This window comes from Morchella importuna (assembly GCF_003444635.1).
Source record: "Morchella importuna strain M04M26 chromosome Unknown Morimp01GS008, whole genome shotgun sequence".
Lineage (NCBI taxonomy): Eukaryota > Fungi > Ascomycota > Pezizomycetes > Pezizales > Morchellaceae > Morchella > Morchella importuna.
Genome location: NW_025763405.1, coordinates 1,277,685 through 1,300,411, shown reverse-complemented (window position 1 = coordinate 1,300,411; position 22,727 = coordinate 1,277,685). Strand labels below are relative to the sequence as shown.

The following is a 22,727-nucleotide window of genomic DNA, read 5'->3' as shown; positions in this document are numbered from 1 at the left end:
CTTCTTCTCTGTCCGACCCGATAGAACGTTCGGGGGTACAGAACACTGGGGGGTCGTTATCGAATTTGCAGCTTTCTCGCGTAAGAAGCAAATCCACTTGCTGCTGCAAGGCTGTCTTGTTTGCTTTTTTTCTCTGTCTTGCTTTTTGCTCTTTACTCTCCCTTCAGCGTTAGGATATTTCTGACCTCACTTCACCTCACTGACCGAAAAAAAGAGAAGTCAAAACCCTGCGTGTACCCCAGACGGGCACGTTCTAGAGTATCGATATTCGACTCAAACAGTTTTATGATTACGAATTCGGGGTTCTATTCTTTCGAGATGAAAGGAGTGAGTGGGCACGGCCACAGACAGAGATCCCGCACCCAATTATCTGTCTCTATCTGTCATGTCACGTATGTCAATTGACCTACCCTCTTCTTCATAGTCAAGGGAGACCTCTCTACTTACTAATTGATGCCCCTCTAGTCCAGAACTATGCTCCTTCCCTCCCTGTACATCTCGTCCCCGTCAGTAGGTACATACAATCAGCACTATCGTGCCTTCCCAAAACCACATACCAATTGCTTTAGTGGCGTACACCGCGTGGTACTATTGATTGTCACTTTAGTCTACTTTGCTCCCCAACCCTGCCTAGACTACTCGTCAGCATCAATCCATGGTCAAATAAACACCCCGGCCGGTGGTGTCGGCTAGATCCCCACAAACAAGACAGCTGACAACATGACGATGAAATGAAAGACACGGACGGAAAAACAGGCCTCCGTTGTACCTGAACCGCAACACCCCGCGATGATAAAAGTGGCACTAGAAGATGTAAACCAAGCAGCTAGGCAAGGGAAAAAAAGCTTTCGTGGAGTATGACCAGGCAAGGGTTCAACGGCCGGCCGAGTCGGGCATACACGCAAAAGAAAGTCACCAGTCCGAATGAGATACCCCGCCACAGTTTTTGCTGCGCCGAGAAAGAGTACCGTGACATATCACCAAAATACAAATCAAACGATAACTGTGAAAATATCAAAACACTAACCTAGCTAACCTAATCGACACCTTAACAAAAGTAATTGCGTGCTAACAAGATTCCAGCAACGATTCACGCGGTCCTCTGCCGAAAGCCGTTACACCCTCCCCACACTAACTAGTTCGGCTTCCGAGAAAGAAGCCTCGGGTCGGTACCGAATTCCCGGAGGGAGCAAATGGGAGTAGTGAGACAGTGCCGAGAAGACACTATGGAGATGGTGAAACGCCTTGTTGATACGATGATTGGAGAAGGGATAGAGAAGTAGAACGGTTTATACGAGAATCAATATCGAAAAACAGGCTCGCCTAGTGCAGCTCAGCTGTAAACGAGATTGGCAACGGGATTAACAGGATCGTTAAAAAGTTCTCTCCTGGCAGACGATTCTACCTCGTCATAAGACCTTGCACCATTCCGTATATGCCTGGCCTAGCTAGGTGCACGTCCAAATATTCAAGAAAAGGCAAAAAAAAAACGAAAACGAAAAAGAAAAAAAGAAAAAAAAATATTACTGCGTTAGAGATGGACCGAGTTTGAGACAGGAGGCCCGAAAACCCGAAAGTCAGACTTCATATGTGAATTCCACTTTTATCTCTCACGACCATTTTCTACTATACTGACTCTTCCCCACTCTTTCCCCAACATAACCACGGGACGAAAACGCGTTTTGGGTGTTTACGAATGACAGATAACTGTGGTCCATCTGATCATTTTAATTCATGCCTACCATTCCCCCTCTCGCAAGGACAAATGGGTGTTGGACCCGTCATAGGTTCTGACGGAAAATACAAAAATATACGTATACCGTATCTTGTACCTGAAAGCATACCCCGAGTCCCAGGGACCCAGATTCAAGCATGTGGGCCAAAGCTAAACGCTCCTCCAGCCCTTAGATACCTGCCTAGTGGGATGGCAAGATTATGCACCCCAGCAACCACCCCGCATAATCGAAGGATACTTCTCCTTTCCCGATATGGTAGAAGAGTGAGGATCTGAACTTGATTCTAGCACAACAAGATCATACTTTGGAGTCTAGAAGGGGATGAGATACGGCCAACGCTCGATCAACCAATTTGATTTCCTCAAGGGGTGCTCTTTGTGACCTTACCAACCTTACCAAGCAGAGTGACAGATATCCTGCATTCACGCTAGACGCTGGATGGTGTGGAGGGGCGTGCTCCCGGGACGGGCGCGGCCCTTCTTCCTTGGCTCTAGACGGGAAGCTATTCTAACCACCTTTATTTCCAAGTAAGGACGCTTGGGAAAGTAAACATACTTTTCGGACCGGATCATCAATGGACGGCGTCGGCACCGTTTGATCAACCATACCGCAATTCAAATTCATGAGCCCCTTATTTAAAATTGTTTCCTAGAAATAATTTACAAATACTCTACAGCTAGGGAAATACAGTGCCTTTTTTCGCGATCTCGTTCCGTCATATGCGGCACCTTTGATTTGGGCATGAGGCGCAGTGAAGCTGGGAGGCAGCTGGCTGTACCTACATTTATGATACGTGACACCAGGCCAGAAGGAATATTATAAATATTATACATGAATAGTAGTACCTATATAAATGAAGTTAAACAAACGAGTAGTTTCCTTTCATGTTCTTTAATTCACGTACGTATACATATATCTCTCTCTAACCCTACCTATACTATCACTGGTACTGTACTCTCAAATGAAGTCGCGGAGATGATATAAATACATATATTTACTATTGCATTCAGGTTATACCTTGTATGATAAGTACCAGATCAATTTGTACCTGTCCCATACCTAAGTGCGTACATGTGGTGACAGATAGGCCCACAAGAACTGCACCACAAGGGCGAAATTTGGATCTAATCTCGCGCCTTGTCTTCCCCCCAGCTCCCCCTCCCCTTCCAAACCTCCAGATTCAAGTAAGGCGGGTAGGCAGGTGTCAAATACTACTATAGACTAGACTTGCTATTTGATTGTCCCCCTCTTAAAAAAAAAAGATGTGTCTTGTGCGTTGACAGAATTCACCCAGCAACGTGACCGGAGCATTTTCAATTTAGCAAAAATACGTTTAGTCTGTCTTTTCGTTCTTGTACAGACTTCTAGTCCCTTCCTTCACGTCCCTCCACCCAACCCAACCTATCCAAGATACATCATACAGAGTCTTTGAACAAGGATCTTGGGGCAATTCAAGGGCTCGGGAGGGAGCTCATGTCGTTTTTTCCCACCCCCTCTCTTACCACAGTAGTTTTCTCGGTAATGTGGGGGCCGGATTATCGTTTTCGTCTTAATATATTTCACGGGGTACGGGGCCGAGTCTCCGCCGGCCGGCCGGTTCTGGGGTGCTTGGGGGTGTGGTGGACAAGTAAGAGTGGGTAGGGTAGGGTAGGGTAGGGGTTTACTACTGGCCGAGCCAACGCTCTGGGTTGTAGTAATAATAGAACTGCATGGTTCGGGTTGGGCGCGCTGGGAGGAGATGCATGCAGAGGCTGACCTAAACTGTTGAGTACATATTACACTACATATTTCTACATATGCATCCCATCTTCTTCACCGCGTTGAAGCTGGAGTGAAAGAAGGGGGGGAGGGGGGAAGGCAAAGTCACAGATCGTAATCGTATGCCTGTGGTGAAGTCACGTAGAGTCAGTCAGTAGTACTGCCAAGAATATTTTCTTCTACGGTTGTTTCGCTTGCCTAGCCAGTTGCTTAAGCTTGGTTTCAGCTGGTTGGGTCGGCTAGGCTACTATTCGCGTGCGGATTTGTTGTTTTTCCGAAGCTCCGTTGCCTACCGGCTACTAAAACATGGAGAAAGGAAAAGAATGTAAGAGTGGGTGCTGAAACAGATGGCGGTGAATAGACAGTGCTAATAAGTAATAAGTTGACCAAAAAGGGACATGTGTCTTAGGGTATGTGCCATCCGAATTCCGATTGGTGTCTTTCCTTTGTTTTTCTGCTGTCTTGTACGTCGCGTTCAGACCCAACCAAATACTACTCGACGTGCCAATGACTGACAGGAACATAACAGACTTCTATGCAGGCGCCACGTGAACCATAATCGCCCCTATTTGCGGAGATTTGTTACTCTACTTTACTTAGTTGCTTATGACTGAGTATGGATTCTTATGTTTGATTGAGACTCGACAGCGTACCGGTAGCAGCTACCAATGTCACAATATTGTAGTTTACTCTACTAGTAAAGAAAAACAATAACCCACATAAAGTATGATTATGAGCGTTCTCTCTATTCCAGCTACATACATGTTAGTAGTAGCTGCTGAAACCTGGGTACAGACAGGTAGGTACCTGTTTTAGGGGTAAGAAAAGCTAGTCGGCCGAGTACATGATGTATGATGACGACTCCACAGTATACTCCACATACTTTACTGAGGCTACACGACCTGTTTCTACGCTGCGTTCGCTTCCCTGCATACATCATATCATACTCTACTCTACCCACCGCTCTAGGCCGTACATCCTTTTCTAGAAACTCAGGCCAACCCTCAATCATGATACTCAAAATCTTATCTGGTCCCAGATGCCGCTGCCGGACGCGATAAGGGAAGAGAGAAAAGAAGAAATAACGCCCCCCCCCCCCCCCCACCCCCCTCCTCGCGCCTCATCCCTGGCATGATGTTCACCCCCCTGATGGAGCTAAGCAGAGATCGAGAATCTATTGGGCTATGATCTTGGAATTGTGCTACCTCACCTACCGGTCCTTGGATTTTCTGTCAGTGAGGAGCTTCTTTTGCAATTGCCATGCTCAACAAGAGCTAGTATGCCCCATGCCACCTCTGGCAGTTGGATGAACCCCAAACTGATGCTAATCGACCCCCAGGTGTAGTTAGTGGCCGTCTAGAACATTCAGCGGTCTTCTAGATAGTTCTTTGTTAGCTCTCTGATCCGGATCCCCGTGACAACGTGGATATGTTCTCAATTGTGTTATGAGCAAGGTAGAGGGGTACTCTGCTTTGCAATTGGACAAATTTTCACCCCTCCCTTCCGTCTAGCGGGGTATCAGGCAGTGACTCATGCAAGTCTCAGGGGCGTGAGAGAGAGAGAAAAACTCTATATTCTCTACTGGCGCAGATAGAGTACGAGAACTCTGGAAACGATAATACGCATAGAAAAGCGAGAACGAGAGCGAGAAAAACGAGAGAGATATGACACAAGGGTTGATTGAATTGATTGTGGCTTCACCCCTAATAAGTGCGAAGGTACCATGAAGTAGATGGGATCCTCGGGAATTTTACTCATTGCGGAATACAGATCCCTAGCTAGAGATTTTTTTCTCTCTCTACCCTAGCTATGTGAGCTACATGTGTGCTATATACCTGGCTGGGTAATATAGCGTCTCTATATGCAAATTCATTTGTTTATAGTGGACTACTGAAGCGAACCGAAAGTTTGATTTGCGACAGGGATGGGGCCGTGGTGGTGATCAAGAGTATTTACCTAAGTAACCCCCCTGTTTCCTATCTAAGCGCGAGAGCGGCCACGCCGAGGTATGTATATTGAAAACTGCGGAAATGTACTTCCTTCAGATTGTATCTCGGTTCGCTTACAGTTGGATTGTGATAGAGTAGGATCAGGTACCCGTAAGCATAGGACTATGCTTGCCATGCATGCAGACAGGGATTTGATTCCTGACGGATAGTGTTGGTGTAGTAGAGCAGTGCGTTGCAAAGGTCTCATATGCATTCATGGTCAAGAATAGTGAAAGGCTAGTAGCCAAATTACGATACCGTTCCCCAATTGATCAACCACGCAACGAGGCCCTAATACTCGTATTTCACTGACGTTTTTGAACTGAGCCATTATTGCATACACCCAAAATCATGAGCTTGGTGTATTTTTGTATGGCATGCAATATCAGTCGCGTCCACAAACGTCAGTGAAATACGAGTAGATGTGAGTGCTGCATATTATGTGTAATATGAAAGCTACCATATATATAACTTACTCTGTTTGTACGAAATCAGAGCGGCCGGAGGAGAGTATGTATCAATGAGGCTGGGACGTAGAAACCAAACCTATGGAAAGAAGACTGACCGATACTAAGATCCATCAATACCTGCCTTACTCTACTGCTGCGACTGTTCATGCACGTCAACGAATTCGGGAGGGGTACAAACAATATTACAAGAAGGGCAGGGCGACAAGATGTGAGATCGAAGGGTCAAGCCACAAATTGCGCTATCTACTAACGCTGCCTGCCAGCTCGCTTAGAATCGTGCGTCTGCTGTCCCAAGCGGTAGCATCATCCTCATAGTTTCATCTCTACATGTCCCGTTCCTCCGTAAAAGCGCCCAATGCATGCAAAGTACTGTACTGAGGTGTGTAGCGGCTCGAGGTATTACGAGAAACGCTAGCGGGCAGTCAAATGTTAACCCTAACTGTGGTCACCAAACCAATAAACAAGGGGCCCAATTACTAGAAATGGCATACACTCCGTGCCCAAACCATCAGTAAGTGTGCCATACCTCTTCCAGCAAGTAAGAGGCGTTTCTTACACCCAATAAGTATAGAGTGAGACTACTGAATTCGCGAAATATAATTGTCTAAGCCAGCAAAAGGAAAAGGAAGAGTTTTATCATGTGTCTAAAATGACCACCGGGACATGTCAGATGCCTTGTTGCTTCGTTGTTTTGCACTCCGGTCTTCCTAGAATCAAGTACGTATATATATACCGGGTCAATACATTAGCTGATATGTGTAAAGGGCTCAGACTAGCTGGATGTAGGTTTGACGGCCAAAGCCTTATTTATTGCAAGCATATCTTTTCACATGACGCCGACGCCAGTTCACTGTCTTACGGCACAACAAGTCCACATCGTAGGTACAACGTACATTGTAATCTCCTTGCCTCACTAAGTAATTGCATATTTTACGTGAGCTAGTATGTACTGGATGTGGATACTAAAAACCACTGAGCTAATGTAAGTAAATGAGCTCACAACACCAGTGCGAAGTTATAATTATATGTTAAACTTGGGACAACAAAGTACCCCATCCTCGGTTTTCATCCAATCCCACAACATGCACACACGGGAGATTCTCACCTTCCAATCCAAACGGCAAAGTTGAACAAAAAGAGCCGGTTTATCTACGTACATACATGCATCTTTCAAGTCGATACTGCATTTCAGCGCTCACCGAATATATGATATCTGAGACATTCTAGATTTTCTACTGCTGTAACCCAATGTACGACACGACCATCTAGTGGCTGTTAGCTTGAATGTCAAAGTCAACGTACCCCTGGTAACATTTTAGTGTGCCCTCTGGAATCATACTTCCTTCTCTTGAGGTTGCATACCTCTAGTTATCTTATCTTCAAAAACGGAATAGCGGCCCTCATTTCCGCCAATGAATGAGATGCTGTGACGTTTTTCTATGTTTATCACGAGGAAGAAAGAAAAAATGTCATGTTGTATGTTCATGATTGTGGATCGATTCCCCTGCGGCGATGTGACAAGGTAAAATCCAAAATATATTCAGGGGGTAACCTGATATGTGAGACATGTTTTTACGGTACCAAGAGTGGGAAAGAAGTGCAAACCTGAGCACAAAAAACAGGTAGCCCCGCGAGTACAACGTCAGTCGGTCAGTAACTGGTTTCCTGAGCTCTAATCCATCCACTCCACATAAATGGACGAATAGGGATTTAAAACGGCCCGTCCTTGGCGGATACATGTATGTATGTAGCTGACCGACAGATACTTTACCTAGATAGAGTAGATATCCAGGCATAAGTCATGCCAGGGTCGAACCGATATGTGGGGTAGTCTTCTGTGGAGGCAGCGGCGGGAATGCGGGGAGAGATTCCGACAGAACCCCTACTACTTGCATGGTTTAGTCATGTCGCCCCCTAGGAATAAGATTTTTTCGTGTAGGAATCTTCAGTTTCACTGAAGTTTGCTGGCAGCTAGCATCGATTGCAGAAAATCTTCATGAATATCGACCTTGGTTCTAAAGTAAGAGGGTAAGCGAGGCGGTGACTGATCCCGTCTTCCTCCCTGATGATGAGCTGGTTTTCCGTCAATGGCCTCATAGGCCAGGAAGGTTACTTTCAAATTAAGGACATCTGAGCGAGCCAGTAAATACAAAATACACTCCACGAATTGAGAAAGAGTCGATTTCTCCCAAAAGGACCAAGCATTAAATCTAAATAAAGTCCATGCTGCCAAGATACTTTATTTCGAGGAAAGTTTAGGTGCATACCTATGATAACTAGAATTAATACCACAGGTCTGTTCTCTCGCCTATTCGATAAAAACGGGTTTGGAGTTCGGTTATGTAGATCATAGTAAGTGTACCAAGATGATGCATTCTAGACCAGAGGCGGGCTAAAGCTAGATAAATCCAGGTTTCCAAAACACAATCCGCTTGATTCTATTACTCGTCTTCATCTTCGGCTCAATTGATCTAGGTGTGGGTGTGGGTAGGAGGGGCGTGGGGGACGGGGTTGTGCCTTGGGGATGGCGAATACCTCAATTCTTTCTTGTCAGCTTTGGAATAATATTACCCGCTGAAAGCAAGGATTTCGGGTATTAACAAACAGCAAATGTGTACCTGCATCTAGTTAAAACCCGAATTTTCCTACCACCAGAGTTTCTCAGTCTCATGTATGTACTCAGACTAACTTTAGGGAGGTCGACATCTTGATTGATAGGGTAGAAATAAAGAAGCAGAATCCACGTCTCATGGAACAGTGATCGACACATGACGATGGATGGTAGCTACAGGCCCAGGAATGTGAGGAATGTGAGCCTTTCAATGTTCACTCTCTTGGATGAAATAACGCACTCACCAGCCATCACTCGATGAATCAAATCGAATCATCTATAACCAATAACCAGCAGTATTCATATAGGTATAATCTTTTGCAAGTGGTTTCTTGATTTGAATAAGTAATTATGACAAGACGATAAGTATGTAACCGAAGGTAGGTTGATTAATGAGATGGAGATGAGACTTGGTCTACATGTGTAGTCGCTCCTGTGACCTAAGAATGAAACCTGTTCAGTTTAGACTTCGGTTTAAAGTTAGCCGTATCTATCGGCTGCTAGCGTCTTCCAGGATTGAAGAGAATCTACATATACATGTAGTGTAGACCGTGGCACGCACTTACGTAATGGGAAAAAGTCCATTGTCTACAGTGGCAGTGACCGAGTCGACGGTCTTGACCTTAGCTGTAGTAAGCACCGGTCATTTCTGCACTGCCATCCACACACATCCGTACGAGGATTTATGTCCGCATTGGAGGTAGCGTAGGATCTGGGGATAGTACATACGTATTGATTCCTACGTTAGTATGTGGGTCAAATGTGGCGAACCTGTTTAATTAAATTTAATGTCGATCGGGATCTTCATAATATGTGTCTCATCGAATTTCAGCATTCGATCGCCTACTTCACTCTTAGAATAATAGTCTGTACCCCTGCACAGTAAGGACAAAGACAGAAATACCTCTTCCCCTCTTTGCAAGAGCTCCAAACAGGAAATGATCTAGAAATTATTTCTTTATCCGCTTGGGTCGGAGAAATGGTGGGAGGGGTGTATCCAGGTTCATCAGCTATATACACTTGAGCTGTTTTATTTATTTATTGAATGCATGTACTCTAGAATATGATACCAGGGTTGAATGATGATCGTCATGAAGCGGAAAGTGGGACAGCAGGTTGAAGTTTGATACAAAAAATCGGTGCGTTCAAGCACAGGTATAAAAAATGGAGTGATATCGTGACAACACTAGCTATAACTCTATTGGAACTAAGAATCGAGACCCTTACTTATATAGTAACTTATAATACCATTATTCTTTACATGTACCATCATCTCTAGAAATATTGTAGGCCAATGGTTAAACTGGGTGTTCAATGGTGGATTGGGAATTTTCTTATTTAAGGGGACACAGCTAAGCCGTCGAATAGGGGTATTTACTTTGACCTGTTCTGATGGACTAAAGGTCACTGGTGATAAAGCAATATAATATACCTTTTGAATTAACCTGACATGACAATGTTTGAATTGATGAACTAGTGTTTTACCGATCACGGATTATCACTCTTATCAACTATCAACTTTAAAAATTAAATAGTTCCATACATGTAATCATCTAAATAAATGCTAAAATTCCTGAATTTACAGTGACAGAAACGCGGATAGGACGACTACCACAGTCATTGGCAATGCCGTACCACTGCCGTACCACTGCCGTATACTTCGTTGAAATACGGAGATAAAGTGGCACATTCTCACAATACCGTACTGATGCGGTATCAGATTTACCCCAATTTCTGATACTGTATTTATTTGGCCCGACTTCTGCTTATTCTTCTAAGAAATTAATCCTCACGGGAACTTCCGATATCGAGTGAGATCACATGATGCGGAGCTGGTGTCATGAAGCCCATAGAATGGGATGACAAGCGGTGGAAGGCGGGCGGCTGAAACTGAACTGTGTCAAGTTGCACTAGCCATCACGAGTCAACCACATCTTCCTTAAATTCTCTCCACGACCTCTAGTACATCTCCTGATCCGTCGCCTCATCCTCCTCCAGCCATCAAAACCTTGCATAAGCATCACCCTCAATTACTCGCTTCACAATGAAGTACTTCGTCTACTACCTCGCCCCTACCACCGAGATCCCAGACTGGCACTATGGCTACTACTCTATGGACCTTAGTACCGAAGAGCTTCCGGACATCCGCGATTTTCAGCCAAAGTGGATCTACGACGATGGGGACAAGTCCTACATTGAGATTCAAGGGACTCACCTCTGGAGAAATGTCGAATAGGTACAGTTTATCCCCTTATCCCCCCTGCCTCTCCCACCTCTCTTTCTTCTTCTGCCCCTCCTGGGTATGCTCCCTCTTCCCCTGCGGCCCCTGCTACCCTTGCTGCCTCCCTGCCCCGCCTCAATGTACTCCTGCTGCTCCTGTAAGACCAATGCCGACAAGTGGTGACTATCTAGGGGACAGTTATGGGGCGACCAAGCGGGTAGTGATGATGGGAGGATTGTTCAGGGGTTGTGACAAACGGGAAGAACACCATCATGCTTGGCTTTGTGTGTCTTTGTACCGGCTGTACTTGGCTAAAAGCAAAGTGGGAGGAGGAATTTCACAAGGACGGGTGTGTTGATCGGAATAGCTTCATCATCAATTCAAACCAAGTTAGCTCTTCTACGGTGGTGGCTTCATGCTGTGTTTCTTTCCTAATCTTCTCTCTCTCTCTCTCTCTCTCTCTCTCTCCCTCTCTCTCTCTCTCTTTCTTTTTTTTCCTCTATAAGATCTGCTGGCAAAGGGCTCATGCTGTATAAAATTGAACACACTAATTTAAAACCTCAAGTTCCAACCAAAGTGATATAGAAGCAAACCTTCCCTGCTTATAACCGATAATTGATGGACTGATTCCTCGCCAATGTGGCTAAAAGTACGCAAGAACCCGACATTTGTCAGCTAGGTACTATCGAGAACGTCAGGCCCAAAACGTAAAACCGTGGAACCTGTGGAACTGTGTACATACATGACAGCAGTAGAGCACCGAGTACCGCCTGTGGATCACTGTACAACGCTAAGGATGCATATCACATGGTAGCTATTCCACTGGTATTTAATTAAACGGCAGAAGTTTAATACAAAACCCGTTTAACAAGAGCTGGCATTGCATATATTGAGTGCCGCCTCGTGTTGTGGCTCTCGCTGTCTACTTTAAAGGGCGACAGCAGAACTGTTTGATCCACATGGCTCACTGCGTGTGTTTTGTGCTCTCTACGTGGCTCAAGTATCGGAGTCCAGAGGATCATTCAACTCAAAAGGTAGAATTGTCACGGGTTTGCCTCGCACTTGGGGCACTCTGTAGGAGTGGAGATTAGAGATTCATAATAAACTTGATTCTGTCTCTCAAGTTTGCGCACGGTGTTACATAGGTATGCATCCCCGAATACCGCCATCTCTGACCACTTCACAAATGTACTTGCCTTGTGTTACCTCCCTTAACTCGAGTTAATGGCTGGAGATCGGAACCTCGAGTATCTATGTGTATCCTCAAAATCCCCTATTCTGATAGATTAATTGAGGGCAAGGATTTCCGACCATTTATTATCATGAGAGTAAGCAAGTCAAATTTAATTAAAGTCCCGACGCTATCTTATACTATAAGGGAGCTATATATATCCATATACAAGGGTTTTACGCTCCCGGAACGATATCCTTTGGCAGAGGATTATCCTGCAGCTGGCAAGGATTGAGACGTCCAACCCAGGTTACATTTAACCTTTGGAGGCACCCTTAACTACACGTATCCCTTTAACTGTATAAGGCTAGGATCTAATCCATTAAAATATCATAAATAGTTAGCTAGATAAAGCAGAATGCAGATTGGGGGTAAAATGCAGCCCTGTTGGGCCATGGTATACTGCATCTGAAAGCTATGTGTGCTGTTATAGTTTTTAAGTGGTGAAGTCGGTAGTATAATGGCGCTATCGAAGATTAGACGGGTCTTTCTGACATAGCACATGAGGATCGGGTTTGAAAGTTTGGTTCAAGGTTTAGCCCAGTTACTGGTTTCAAGCCCTTGAAACCATAAACATGACAATTCTCGGTCCACTACCCCTTTTATTCTTTGGAAGTTTGATACCAACCGCCCCTCATCCGCTACCTACTCACGACATTACTTCTGCAGATCTGGGTGTGGTTTCTTTTACGAGTCGGATGGACTTTGGACACTCAACCATAATTATTAGATGAACACGGGATAACCACCATTCCCAGGCTCTTGTTTAGGCTTGTTAGGGTTTACTACATGAAGTTAGTTTGTCCTTTCAGGCCCAAAAAGCTTAAGGCCAAGGTATATCATGCTTCACCTAAAAGGTATTAGAAATACAATCTAATAAGACCAAAGGCCCGTTCGGGGCCGGGGGTATTCCATTCTCACCTTGGAGGTACGATTATGGTTGAATCCGCCTGAGATTAACCAGCTTAAGCAATCAAAAGGATCCATTCATATATCCAGTGGATTCTTAAATCGGCAGGGAACGTTATGTGGATGACCCGGGGTCGATCGTTACATTGACATACACTTAGGTTCCGGTGCCTCCAGGAACCTAGAGGCTATTGAGGTAGATATATCTCGATGAACAGCCCGGGCCTCCGCGTCGGTCAGCTCGAGACGTCTTGTGGACTACACTTGATCATCACAAAGACAAATCCTCACAAAGATAAGATCACTATTCTCATCATTCGGTAATATTTATATGCAACGTCTATATCCTTTGCGGGCGAGATTGTTTGTCTCCGTGGATAAATGAGAAGTTGCGGTTTACATATACACCTATGGATTCAGCGTTTGGTTATATTTAATACATCGAAATAAGCTTTTCCAGGCTTGTGATGACAAGGGAACTCCCTGTCAGCCGGCCTACCACCTGACGAACTAGGTTGATACTTTTCCGAGACTACATGCATGTACCTGTATTCGTTGAACTGACACCGCACTTAGCTAAAGATATGCAACGACCCGATATCAGATTAGTAGTTTAATTTTCAAAACTTCTGCCAACGACTTTGGGGCCGGGGTGGCTTGCTTTCACCAAGTGAGCCTAAATTAGTTCTGAGTACTATAAAGAATGCATCAGCCTAAGGAGTTCAATAGTTTTGCAAATTGGTAGCTACTTCGCCATTGAAAAAAAGAACTACGGTTACCGAGAAGGATAAGATCTCAATCGATGTCGTAGCCATATACACCTCGTCCAGGGGACTTTCTAGAGTCACATGGAACCCACCCATCGATATCTCGACTAGGGCCTGGAATATCGAATAACATAACTAGCGCCAAGGTTGGAATGTCTATGGTACGGGTATCGAGTCTGGGTTAAAATAAAATAGACCTTGGCCGCGTACAGGCTCAGACGAAATATAGAGTCTAGAAAAATTTATCGACCTTTTTTAGATAGGTAATTAGCTCTACCATCTGTATAGTAGTGAAAATGATAATTAAGAGCTTCTAAAAAGCAAATCATTCCAAGAGAATATAATATAGAGTTACAAAAAAAAAAAAAGTCCTGTAAATTCTGGCTGGGCCTGTTTCTGAATCAATGGGTAATACTCCTTCAGATATTCCATTGATCATGAAACTTTGCGTGAATGGCGTTCGAAGAGCTCGCTCTTAATGAGAACCTCAATTATACTAGCCGTTGATGATATATTGACGCTTCAAGGCGGTCTTCGATCATAAACCATTCTTTGAAGGCACTCTTGATCGATTGAGCAGATAGTATTCGTTGGCGGTGGAAGGGAGCTAAGTCTCGATTTTGAAAAGAGCTTCAATTATGATGTTGGCATTAAACCACTTTGGGCATAAGAATATTAGCAGGTAGGTGTGGTATCTGAGTCTCCCCGTGCACGTGAAGTATCGGAGTGCATACAGAAGTTTTTGTTACCGGGGTAAACACAGTTTCAGGTTCCCAATTTGAGGGTAGGTGTATATTCGGAACCTCACACGTCTCTTGAACTTACTTGACCTGAGTATAATCTATGACGTACGTGTTATCTGTATATCTGGACTTAAATCAAATATCTACGATGATCTTTCTTCTACCTCAGCTTATCCTGCTCATCTTACCTATTGCTCACCACCCCGAGATAACGCCCTGTTCTTTTATTCTTTGTACGATTTCACTCTAGCGGTACCCAATCCTCTCAAGAATTACATCGAGGCTTCAATTATCATTTTTTAGATTCTCTCGGAGTCCACCGTATCACCCCCTCTGTCTATTGAATCTGGTTGAATACAGCCAAAAGAAAAAAGTGCAATGTGCTTCCCCAGCCCCTTTGAATCCATAAGAGATATAGCATCAGCTATAGGCGGGAGGCATTCAGGAGCGAATCGAGACTCGTGTAAAAGCACGAACGCCAATGGAGACGCCAATGATACTGCGACTGATCGAGCTACAACGAAACTGGAGAAAAGGATATTGAAGGCAAAGTTGAAATTCGAAAAGAAGGAAGCAAAGGAGCTGAAAAAGGTAGAGAAAAGGAGGGAGAAAGAAAGAAAAAAGAAGATGAATGCAGCAAAGAAGAAGCAACCACCGGCAACTGATGATGTATCAGACGTTCAGCATCAGAACCAAAGTTCAGAGTCGTTAGGCTCCCGTATTGGAAATAATTCGCATCATCATAGGGATTGCAGTTGTAGGCACCACGGATGCGCGGTAAGTGTTTGCCTTGACTCTTTCCAGTTTCTCAAATATTGAATTTAGCGATAGGGAGGTCCTGAGAGTTCAGATGGGTCGAATGGGTCAAACGGGTCACAAACGCCTGTATCAATCACGCATTGAGCTCGTGGTAGGTGGGTCTTTCACAGCCATATTAGACTCAGGTATCTTAAACTAATGCTAGTCTAAGTGACTTTAGATCAATAGGGCTGCTACCTCCTGACCATGAAGTGGACCTACCGGTCATAAAAGACTTTGATGCACATGTATAAAGAGTGGCTTTAGAAGGACTGCAAATGGATCATTGAGTCTGTGGGAAATTATACTAAAACGAGCATGATGGGGTGGGTTATTCCGATTGGCAGATTCATGACCCTTCGTCGCATGAAGATTGGTGAGTGTAGAGATTCATTGTAGCCTGTGTATTGTATCTTTTTATAGAGATCCATAGGTTTACTATGAAGGTCTTTCAAACCTTATCCATAGGGCTCACGTATCGGGGATTTTATAATTAAGAGTGAATCCATACTATTGGTCAATGGACAGACATGAACCGGGCCTTTTGCGATTTTTGGAAAAATGTATAGTTTCAGTCCAGACCTATTAGATATACTCCGGCATACCGCCGCACAGTGATACCAGTTAACTGGTATTTGCTCAGTTGCGACGTGGCCTGCTGGTAAGTTAGTATGTACTAAGGTCTCCTTTGCCCAAGATTATTGGTCACGTGAAAACATGATAGGCTGACAGAATTTCAAGCTTCCAAGGACTAGTGGTATTGAGAAGTTGTGTAGGTATTAGATCTACACACCAATCAACTATGAGACTCCATTAATTCCTAGGATACCGGGAACCTAGGGTTCAGTATTTACCTATAACACCACAATAAGCAAATACCATGTCCCTATCATGATCAAAGTACCTTCCACGTCTCCAGTATATAACACAGACAATCACTTATTAAAAAGACCAGTCTATCTTATAGGCATTATATCGACAAGTGAGACCACTGGTTCAAGCCTTCTTTGCTATCTGACTTACGTAAAGCCAATCACCCACCACCGTTTTCCAGAAATCCTTGATTTCAACGCACATACTCTACTACGTACGACGTACCAGCAAGTTTTAACCGGCTTGGAAGGCTACCTATTTACTGCCCGCTGGCACCACCCAGCACCTAGCTCCCACCGTACTTATAAAAAGGCTGGCCTAGCACTTCACAAGCACTGTTCTGGACAACCTTCACACATCATCCCTCATACCCACAATGTGTTTCGGACGCAAAAGGAAAGCAGAGCCCGGAGCCATCCCACCAACACCCACCGGGCGGCGGACGAGCAGAGGTCACAGCAGCTCAGACGACGGGGTGGGCGCGCCGGCGAGAACATATGTCCCGATCGTGGCCGACCACTCAAAGGACCGCCATGTAAGTTAGTGCGTGAATAGTGGAACGGTCATGTTGTCTGACGAGTGATCGTAGGGTGGATTAGGTGAAGATGGGGGTGGCGGCGGAGGCTCTGGTGCGGGCGGTACGATGGCCGCGGGGGGCGGTGGTACGGGACACGGCGCTGGGCAGGATTGGGGTGGGGGCGGTGGTACGGGACACGGCGCTGGGCACGATCGGGGTGGTGGTGGTGGTGGTGGTGGTGGTTGCGGTGGTGGGGGGGACTACTCTAGCTAGGGTTCGAGGGAGATGCGTTCTTAGTAAGCCAGTCAAGACAGTCAGCCGTACTGTGCTTTCACTACCGGCGGCAGCCTTTTTCTTTTTTCTTTTCCTTTCTCTGTTTTTTCCCGCTCCTTTTTTTCTCTTTCGGGTGGTTCTTTGTTTTTTCAAATAGTGAGTAATGTAATCTCACACAAGTCTCGACTTGTGTAGCTTGGTAGTAATGACCATTGACATTCACAGATCAGATTCTTCTATAACGTATGGTAAGATTATTGTAGAAGTATGGGAGAGTCCTATTGGTTGAGTGAGCCACTTAAACCCTGTTTTATACCCCTGTTTCTATAATTCTACCTCACTCTGTAGTACTAGTAAGCTACTGAGCGAGTGATTGATTATGATCCATCCTAGGATAATATTAGTGCTTGGCCTTATCCCGGACGTGGACAGGGGCCTCGACGATCGAAAACGAGTGGTTACTCTAATCCCTGGCGTATACTCGTGTGACTTATGAGATGTACTGTTTAGATTATATATTTTTGTTACTTTGAGATGTTTAGATTCTTGAAAACATCCCACGCCAGCTAAATAGAAAGTAAACCACATACATTAATTGTACATACAGCAGAGTAGATTTATCGATGCTGCAATGCTCATACTCTATTCTAAATTCATGCCTTCTAAAATTACATGAAGTATCGGACAATTATCAATACCTGCGGTAATGCTGTCTATTGCATACGGTTATACACGGTTCTCTGTGATGTTATCTTTTTTTATATGGCCGAGCGCTGTACCTTCCTACGTTCCTCGGTGCAATACAAAGCAATGCTTTCTCTAGATAGAACAGGCTTTACTATTCATCCTCCGAGAGGCCAGATGGTTGAGTGTAGTTGAGTCCAATGGGTATGTCACACGCAATCTTTGATGACGAAATGGGGCGAGGTGCACTATATATTCTCTCCAGATCTCACAGTAGAGCACGGCGATGTCGGTGAGTATAATTCCTGTTTTGAACAGCAAGATAACTATGATATTCTGTCTAGTTCTACTAACTAACCGTCAGAGACCCCGAATATATAGCAGATCAACCCAGTTTACCAACAAATCGGCCAATTAGCCAACCAGCCGACCGACACACGAGCCAGGAAAACCCGGCCATGACTGGAACGCAACATTTATATGAAAACAACGTTTTATGAACCACCGTTCACTTATTTCCGCCTACTCCCCTACGATATGGAGACGATGTGATTTCTCATGGATGGGGGTGAAAATGAAAAAGAAAAAAGAAAAATGGAAAAACGAAAATGAAAAATGAAAATGAAAATGAAAACGCCAGATAAATGCAAGAACAACATATGACAGCAGAAATAGCATAAGGTATCCGCAGAAAAGAAAAGAATTAAAGTCCATGCGGTTGAGTGGAGTACAATCCCTTTTAAGGAAAAGAAAATGACAAAATAAAATCCTAGCTGAAAAAAGAAATTGGGGGTTACTAAATAGCATCAATACCGTACGTTAAAACTCCTTAAAAATATTCACCCCCCGAAAAAATAAAACACTACTCTCAAGACTCAGAGTTTTCAATGGTATTGATGGCTTGCCTGACCCTCTCTAAATCCCACCTCTTATTGACATAAGGGCCGAGTGAACAACATCCTTGGACGATATCAGTAATGCGTTTGTCCAGGGCTGCCGGAAGCTTTCCGGCTCTTGTCAATGCTGTAAGTGTGAACACACGTTCCATTCCTATTCAATGTCAGTACACCCGACCCAGAAAGCGGACAAGGAGAAATAAATGACTTACTTGTGCTAAACTTGTGCATTAGTTCGACCAATATCACGCCCAATGCAAATAAATCTCTCCCAATCAGGTCATCATCCATAACGCCTGCCTGTGGCCTGTAAAACTCAGTACCTACAGCAACGCTCGGCGTCGCAACCCCAGTGTTTTCCGTGACATTTTTCACGAGCCCGAAATCCCCGATACGAGGAATGACAAGAGTGTTGTGGGTATTGCATTTGCAACGCCTCCGACCATCATAGGCATCGAGGAAAATATTTCCCGGTTTCAAGTCTCTATGCACAATCTTTTTTTCGTGAAGATAAGCAACTCCGTCAAGAAGACCAGAAAATAACTTTAAGGAGGAGATAAGGCAGAAGCAATGTTTCGGGCCAGGGGAATCCGCGGACAAATATGACGTCAGTCCAAGTTTATGAAGTGACATCTGGATATGAAGGGTGACCACAGATGCAGATCGTCTGTTCTCCTGCCCACGCCCCTTTGTGTTTGACCTTATCATGGCACCATTGCCCGCTGAAAAGATGGCCGATTCGGCAAGGTCCGACTCGGAGTATAAGTACGCTGACTCGTCCTCAGAAGCTAGTTTGAAGTTGACTGAAGGTTTTTTCCCGCGGTGGTTTGAGGAACGTCGAGATATAGAATCGTGTGGTAATCGCGCCTTGGGGGAGAACGACCTTGGGATGCACTCTACTGATTCGCCCGAACTCTCCTCGGAATTACCGTCCAAGTGACCCATGCAGTCCTTGCTATCCACCTCGACCTCCTTGCTCAAAGATTTTGACTCATTTAAGCTATCCAGAGTTTTGACCTTGCTTTCGTCAGGGTCAATTCCAAATATAATGTTTAGCTCTGATAGCTCGGCCTGATCCTCATCTTCAGGAAGGTCCTCGTCGTCATCAGGAAGGTCATCGTTACTCGTTGGGTCATCGTTACTTGTTGGGTCATAGTTACTCGTTGGATCATGATTACTCGTTGGATCATGCTTAGAGACGTTCACTTCGTTAACTGGAGCAGCAGCACCAACATTCACATCGACTGTAGCCACTGTCCCGGCAGCGAACTGCTCAGCAATCAACCCATCAATCCAGCTGGCATAATACCTGACGATATTATTGTGTTCGAGGGTCGCCATTGTATTCACCTCGCGGACGACCCTTTCAAATGCTCCGATACCATCCTCTTGGACCTTCTTAAACATTTCATGCTTAAGTGCCACCTTTTTGATAGCATACTCAGCTCCATCAAGACGATTGCGGACATGGAACACGGAACCGAACCCGCCTTTCCCAAGATACCCTAGCTCGATGAAATCGGAGGTGTACCGTGATGGTTTGATTATAACGTTGATACTAGGCGCAGTTGGCGTTGCTTTGGGTTTTTTGTCCGCTGGGAAAAACGATGGTGGGCTTTCAGCCAGTGCTGGAGCAGTGCTAGGCCGGTATTTGGTAGCCTTTGCAGCATTTGCTAGTATACTCAACGAAGAGCATCTTTGTAGGACCTTTCTTCCGTCCAAGCTGCTACCAGCAGGAACGGTTTCTGTCATTACCCTTTTGAGGATGGGCGGATTGGGAACAACCGCAGCTGGGGTATCCCTGAGAACCATTGATAACTGACTATCCTCCACAACATGGCCTGCCATTTCTCCGCCTGCAACTTGCTGTAAGCTCCGCTGCAAAAGAGCATCGACGCCGTCTAGATAGGTCTGGCGTACACTCGCCAATTCGGGACGAGCAAAGTTCTCGCTGTTGGGTGGAGCTATGCCATGGTCGGATAATAGGCGAGCAATCGTCTGGAACGATTCTTCTGCTACAGCGGGATGAGAGATGCGTGAATTAACGAACGCTTCTAGCAAGGCATTGAATACGATATTATATTGATGATTCGGAGCGAACGGTGAGATTGCCGGATGAGGGGGAGATTCTGTTGTGTAAATAGTCACTGGGCTAGTAGAGGAGGAAGAGTTAACGGCTGCAGTGGGTACGGAGGGATTAGGCCCCAGGTTATCAGGAAGATCTGTGGGTGATGATGATGAAAGACCAGCAGAATCTCCAGAAACAGCGGACGCCGAACTGCTGAGATCTTCAGACCCAGAGCTGCTCTCATCATCACTGTTGCCAGGTTTTCTAAAGAGGGAGCGTTGCATGATGATGAAGGTATTAGATAGCGGTAAAGGGAGGGATGGAAGATGATGCTGTAAAAGTGATGATGGAACTTGATGGAACTTGATGACGGTGACGTTGGTGAAGATGATGAGGAAGGGGTATGGAACGAGAAACTCAAGCCATATTGGAGAGACAGGAGAATGCAGGTAGGAGTAGATCCTCCCAACAGATGAGGCCCCAGGACACGTGGTCAGTCGTGGGGTAGAACCTCTGGGAAGACGCGTCGGATCGGCGAGGGGCCGCAAATAAGGCTCTGATTCGTAGCTATAATAATCTCAGGGGTGCGAACAATCCGAACCACCTACTGGTGGGTTTTCAAGCTTCTTAAATGTTAATATACTCGGATATGTGTGCAACATAGAATATATACATCGTGCAATAAAACGATGCCACCGATTGCTTCCCCACTAGTCCTCAGCGTAAAACTTGTCATGAAGTGGAAAAAAAAGGTGTGTACCAATCAATTGTAACCATGAAACTGCGTATGCTGCCAACCGTTCCCCGCTCTGTCTAAGGCGGCGGCGGTGGTGAGGGAAGCCGCGGTAGAAGGTCGTCGAAGCCCGAAGATCTGCGGAAGACGCAGGCCCTGCGCAACGCTAGGTAGGGGTCGATGGGGGTGGGCCGTGCGCCATGCTGAACCCCTCTTAAGGTTGAGGCTCTCGGATGCGGATGCGTGGATGCCAAGACGTCAACGACGCATGCCTGTCTGTGCCTGTCCTATTCTCGCAGCTTCGCACTTCATGGGCCATGCATATTGCAGACTGCCACTCCACTCCATGCTTCATGTAGAGCAGACCCACAGAGACACCCATCATGCAGCCCTACACTTAGTAGCACTTTGACCACCGCAGCTGGGCAGTGAGGAAATCTTGGAGCATAGACATATGGCCTCTCTCGATCAATCCTTCCTCGGACTGTCACTGTGCTTAGCCGAGCGCCAAATTAACTGAGCGCAGATCTGTATTCCGGCGGTTGGACTTCAAAACACGTGCGATGCCGATTGAGATTCGGAGAGATGACTGCGTCCATGTTTTGGAAGAGTACCGGCCGGAAAAGAGATTGATCAACATCTGTGTGTTAGATATTGATTGATCGCCGTATCAGCCTGGGGCCCGTGCTGGGGGCTTTTGTGGATGGTCCGTGGTATGAATGCTCTTATGAGAGTGTTTCTGCAACTGGCGAGGTCTCCAAAACGAAACGCTTCTCAGACTCTCTTGGAGATATGGATGTATTATTGCATATTGCAATTGGCGAATAGAAACCAAGACATAAGTGGATCTTTTTCATGGATATGAATTGAATAGCAACACAGCTGGAATAGACAAGACGGAACCCGGGAATCAACTATTCAGACACGACAATTAGCACAACACCAACGGCAAACAATTGAATTATAGGTGGAGTGTGGGATCAGGTTTGTGTTTGAAACTCGATCTCGACGTTGCCATGAGGCTAATGATATTTTTAGCACTGGACCGACGAGGACACAGTGTTCGTTGCTGGTACATCATACCAAAGACGGTTAACATCGTTGCAATTGATCGAGGAGGAGGGTTGCCGCTTTAATAATTGGGCTCCTGATTGGTTGACTGGTCTCTCTCCTGGACTTCAGAAATTGGCACAGCAAGACTTTCATAAGAGCTTTTATTGATAGTAAAATAGCAAGTAGAAGGAATCTTTGGCTGATCTCTCTTGTCACACAATAGTTGGTGTTGAACTTGTTTGATAGTTGATATCGAGTGACAGACTATGAACGAGTTTCTCGTGCTACGGAAGTCAAGTGATTAGTCTTCGAGCAATTGAAATTTTTGAACACGATTAGAGGTGTGAGTGTAAGGGAAGGAAGACGAACCTGGTAGTAACTCGGATCATACCCTTCTA

At 45.3% G+C, this 22,727-nt stretch overlaps 3 protein-coding genes across 3 annotated transcripts; 2 read left to right on the top strand and 1 right to left on the bottom strand.

Moving 5' to 3' along the window:
- Window positions 1-16,481: 16,481 nt before the first annotated feature.
- LAJ45_03797 (uncharacterized protein) lies at window positions 16,482-16,895 on the top strand (the record flags this gene model as incomplete). The annotated part of the gene is made up of 2 exons (XM_046113381.1): window positions 16,482-16,640; window positions 16,695-16,895. 2 exons carry the CDS (start codon window positions 16,482-16,484, stop codon window positions 16,893-16,895), a joined length of 360 nt encoding a protein of 119 aa, XP_045973674.1.
- A 1,552-nt stretch (window positions 16,896-18,447) lies between these two features.
- On the bottom strand, window positions 18,448-21,658 carry LAJ45_03796 (uncharacterized protein; the record flags this gene model as incomplete). Its single annotated transcript, XM_046113380.1, has 6 exons — window positions 18,448-18,629; window positions 18,688-21,099; window positions 21,145-21,166; window positions 21,217-21,245; window positions 21,304-21,442; window positions 21,584-21,658. The coding sequence occupies 6 exons, from the start codon at window positions 21,656-21,658 to the stop codon at window positions 18,448-18,450; spliced, it is 2,859 nt and encodes a 952-aa protein (XP_045973673.1).
- Window positions 21,659-21,839: 181 nt separating this feature from the next.
- LAJ45_03795 (uncharacterized protein) lies at window positions 21,840-22,497 on the top strand (the record flags this gene model as incomplete). The annotated part of the gene is made up of 3 exons (XM_046113379.1): window positions 21,840-21,918; window positions 22,244-22,260; window positions 22,315-22,497. The coding sequence occupies 3 exons, from the start codon at window positions 21,840-21,842 to the stop codon at window positions 22,495-22,497; spliced, it is 279 nt and encodes a 92-aa protein (XP_045973672.1).
- Window positions 22,498-22,727: the final 230 nt, after the last annotated feature.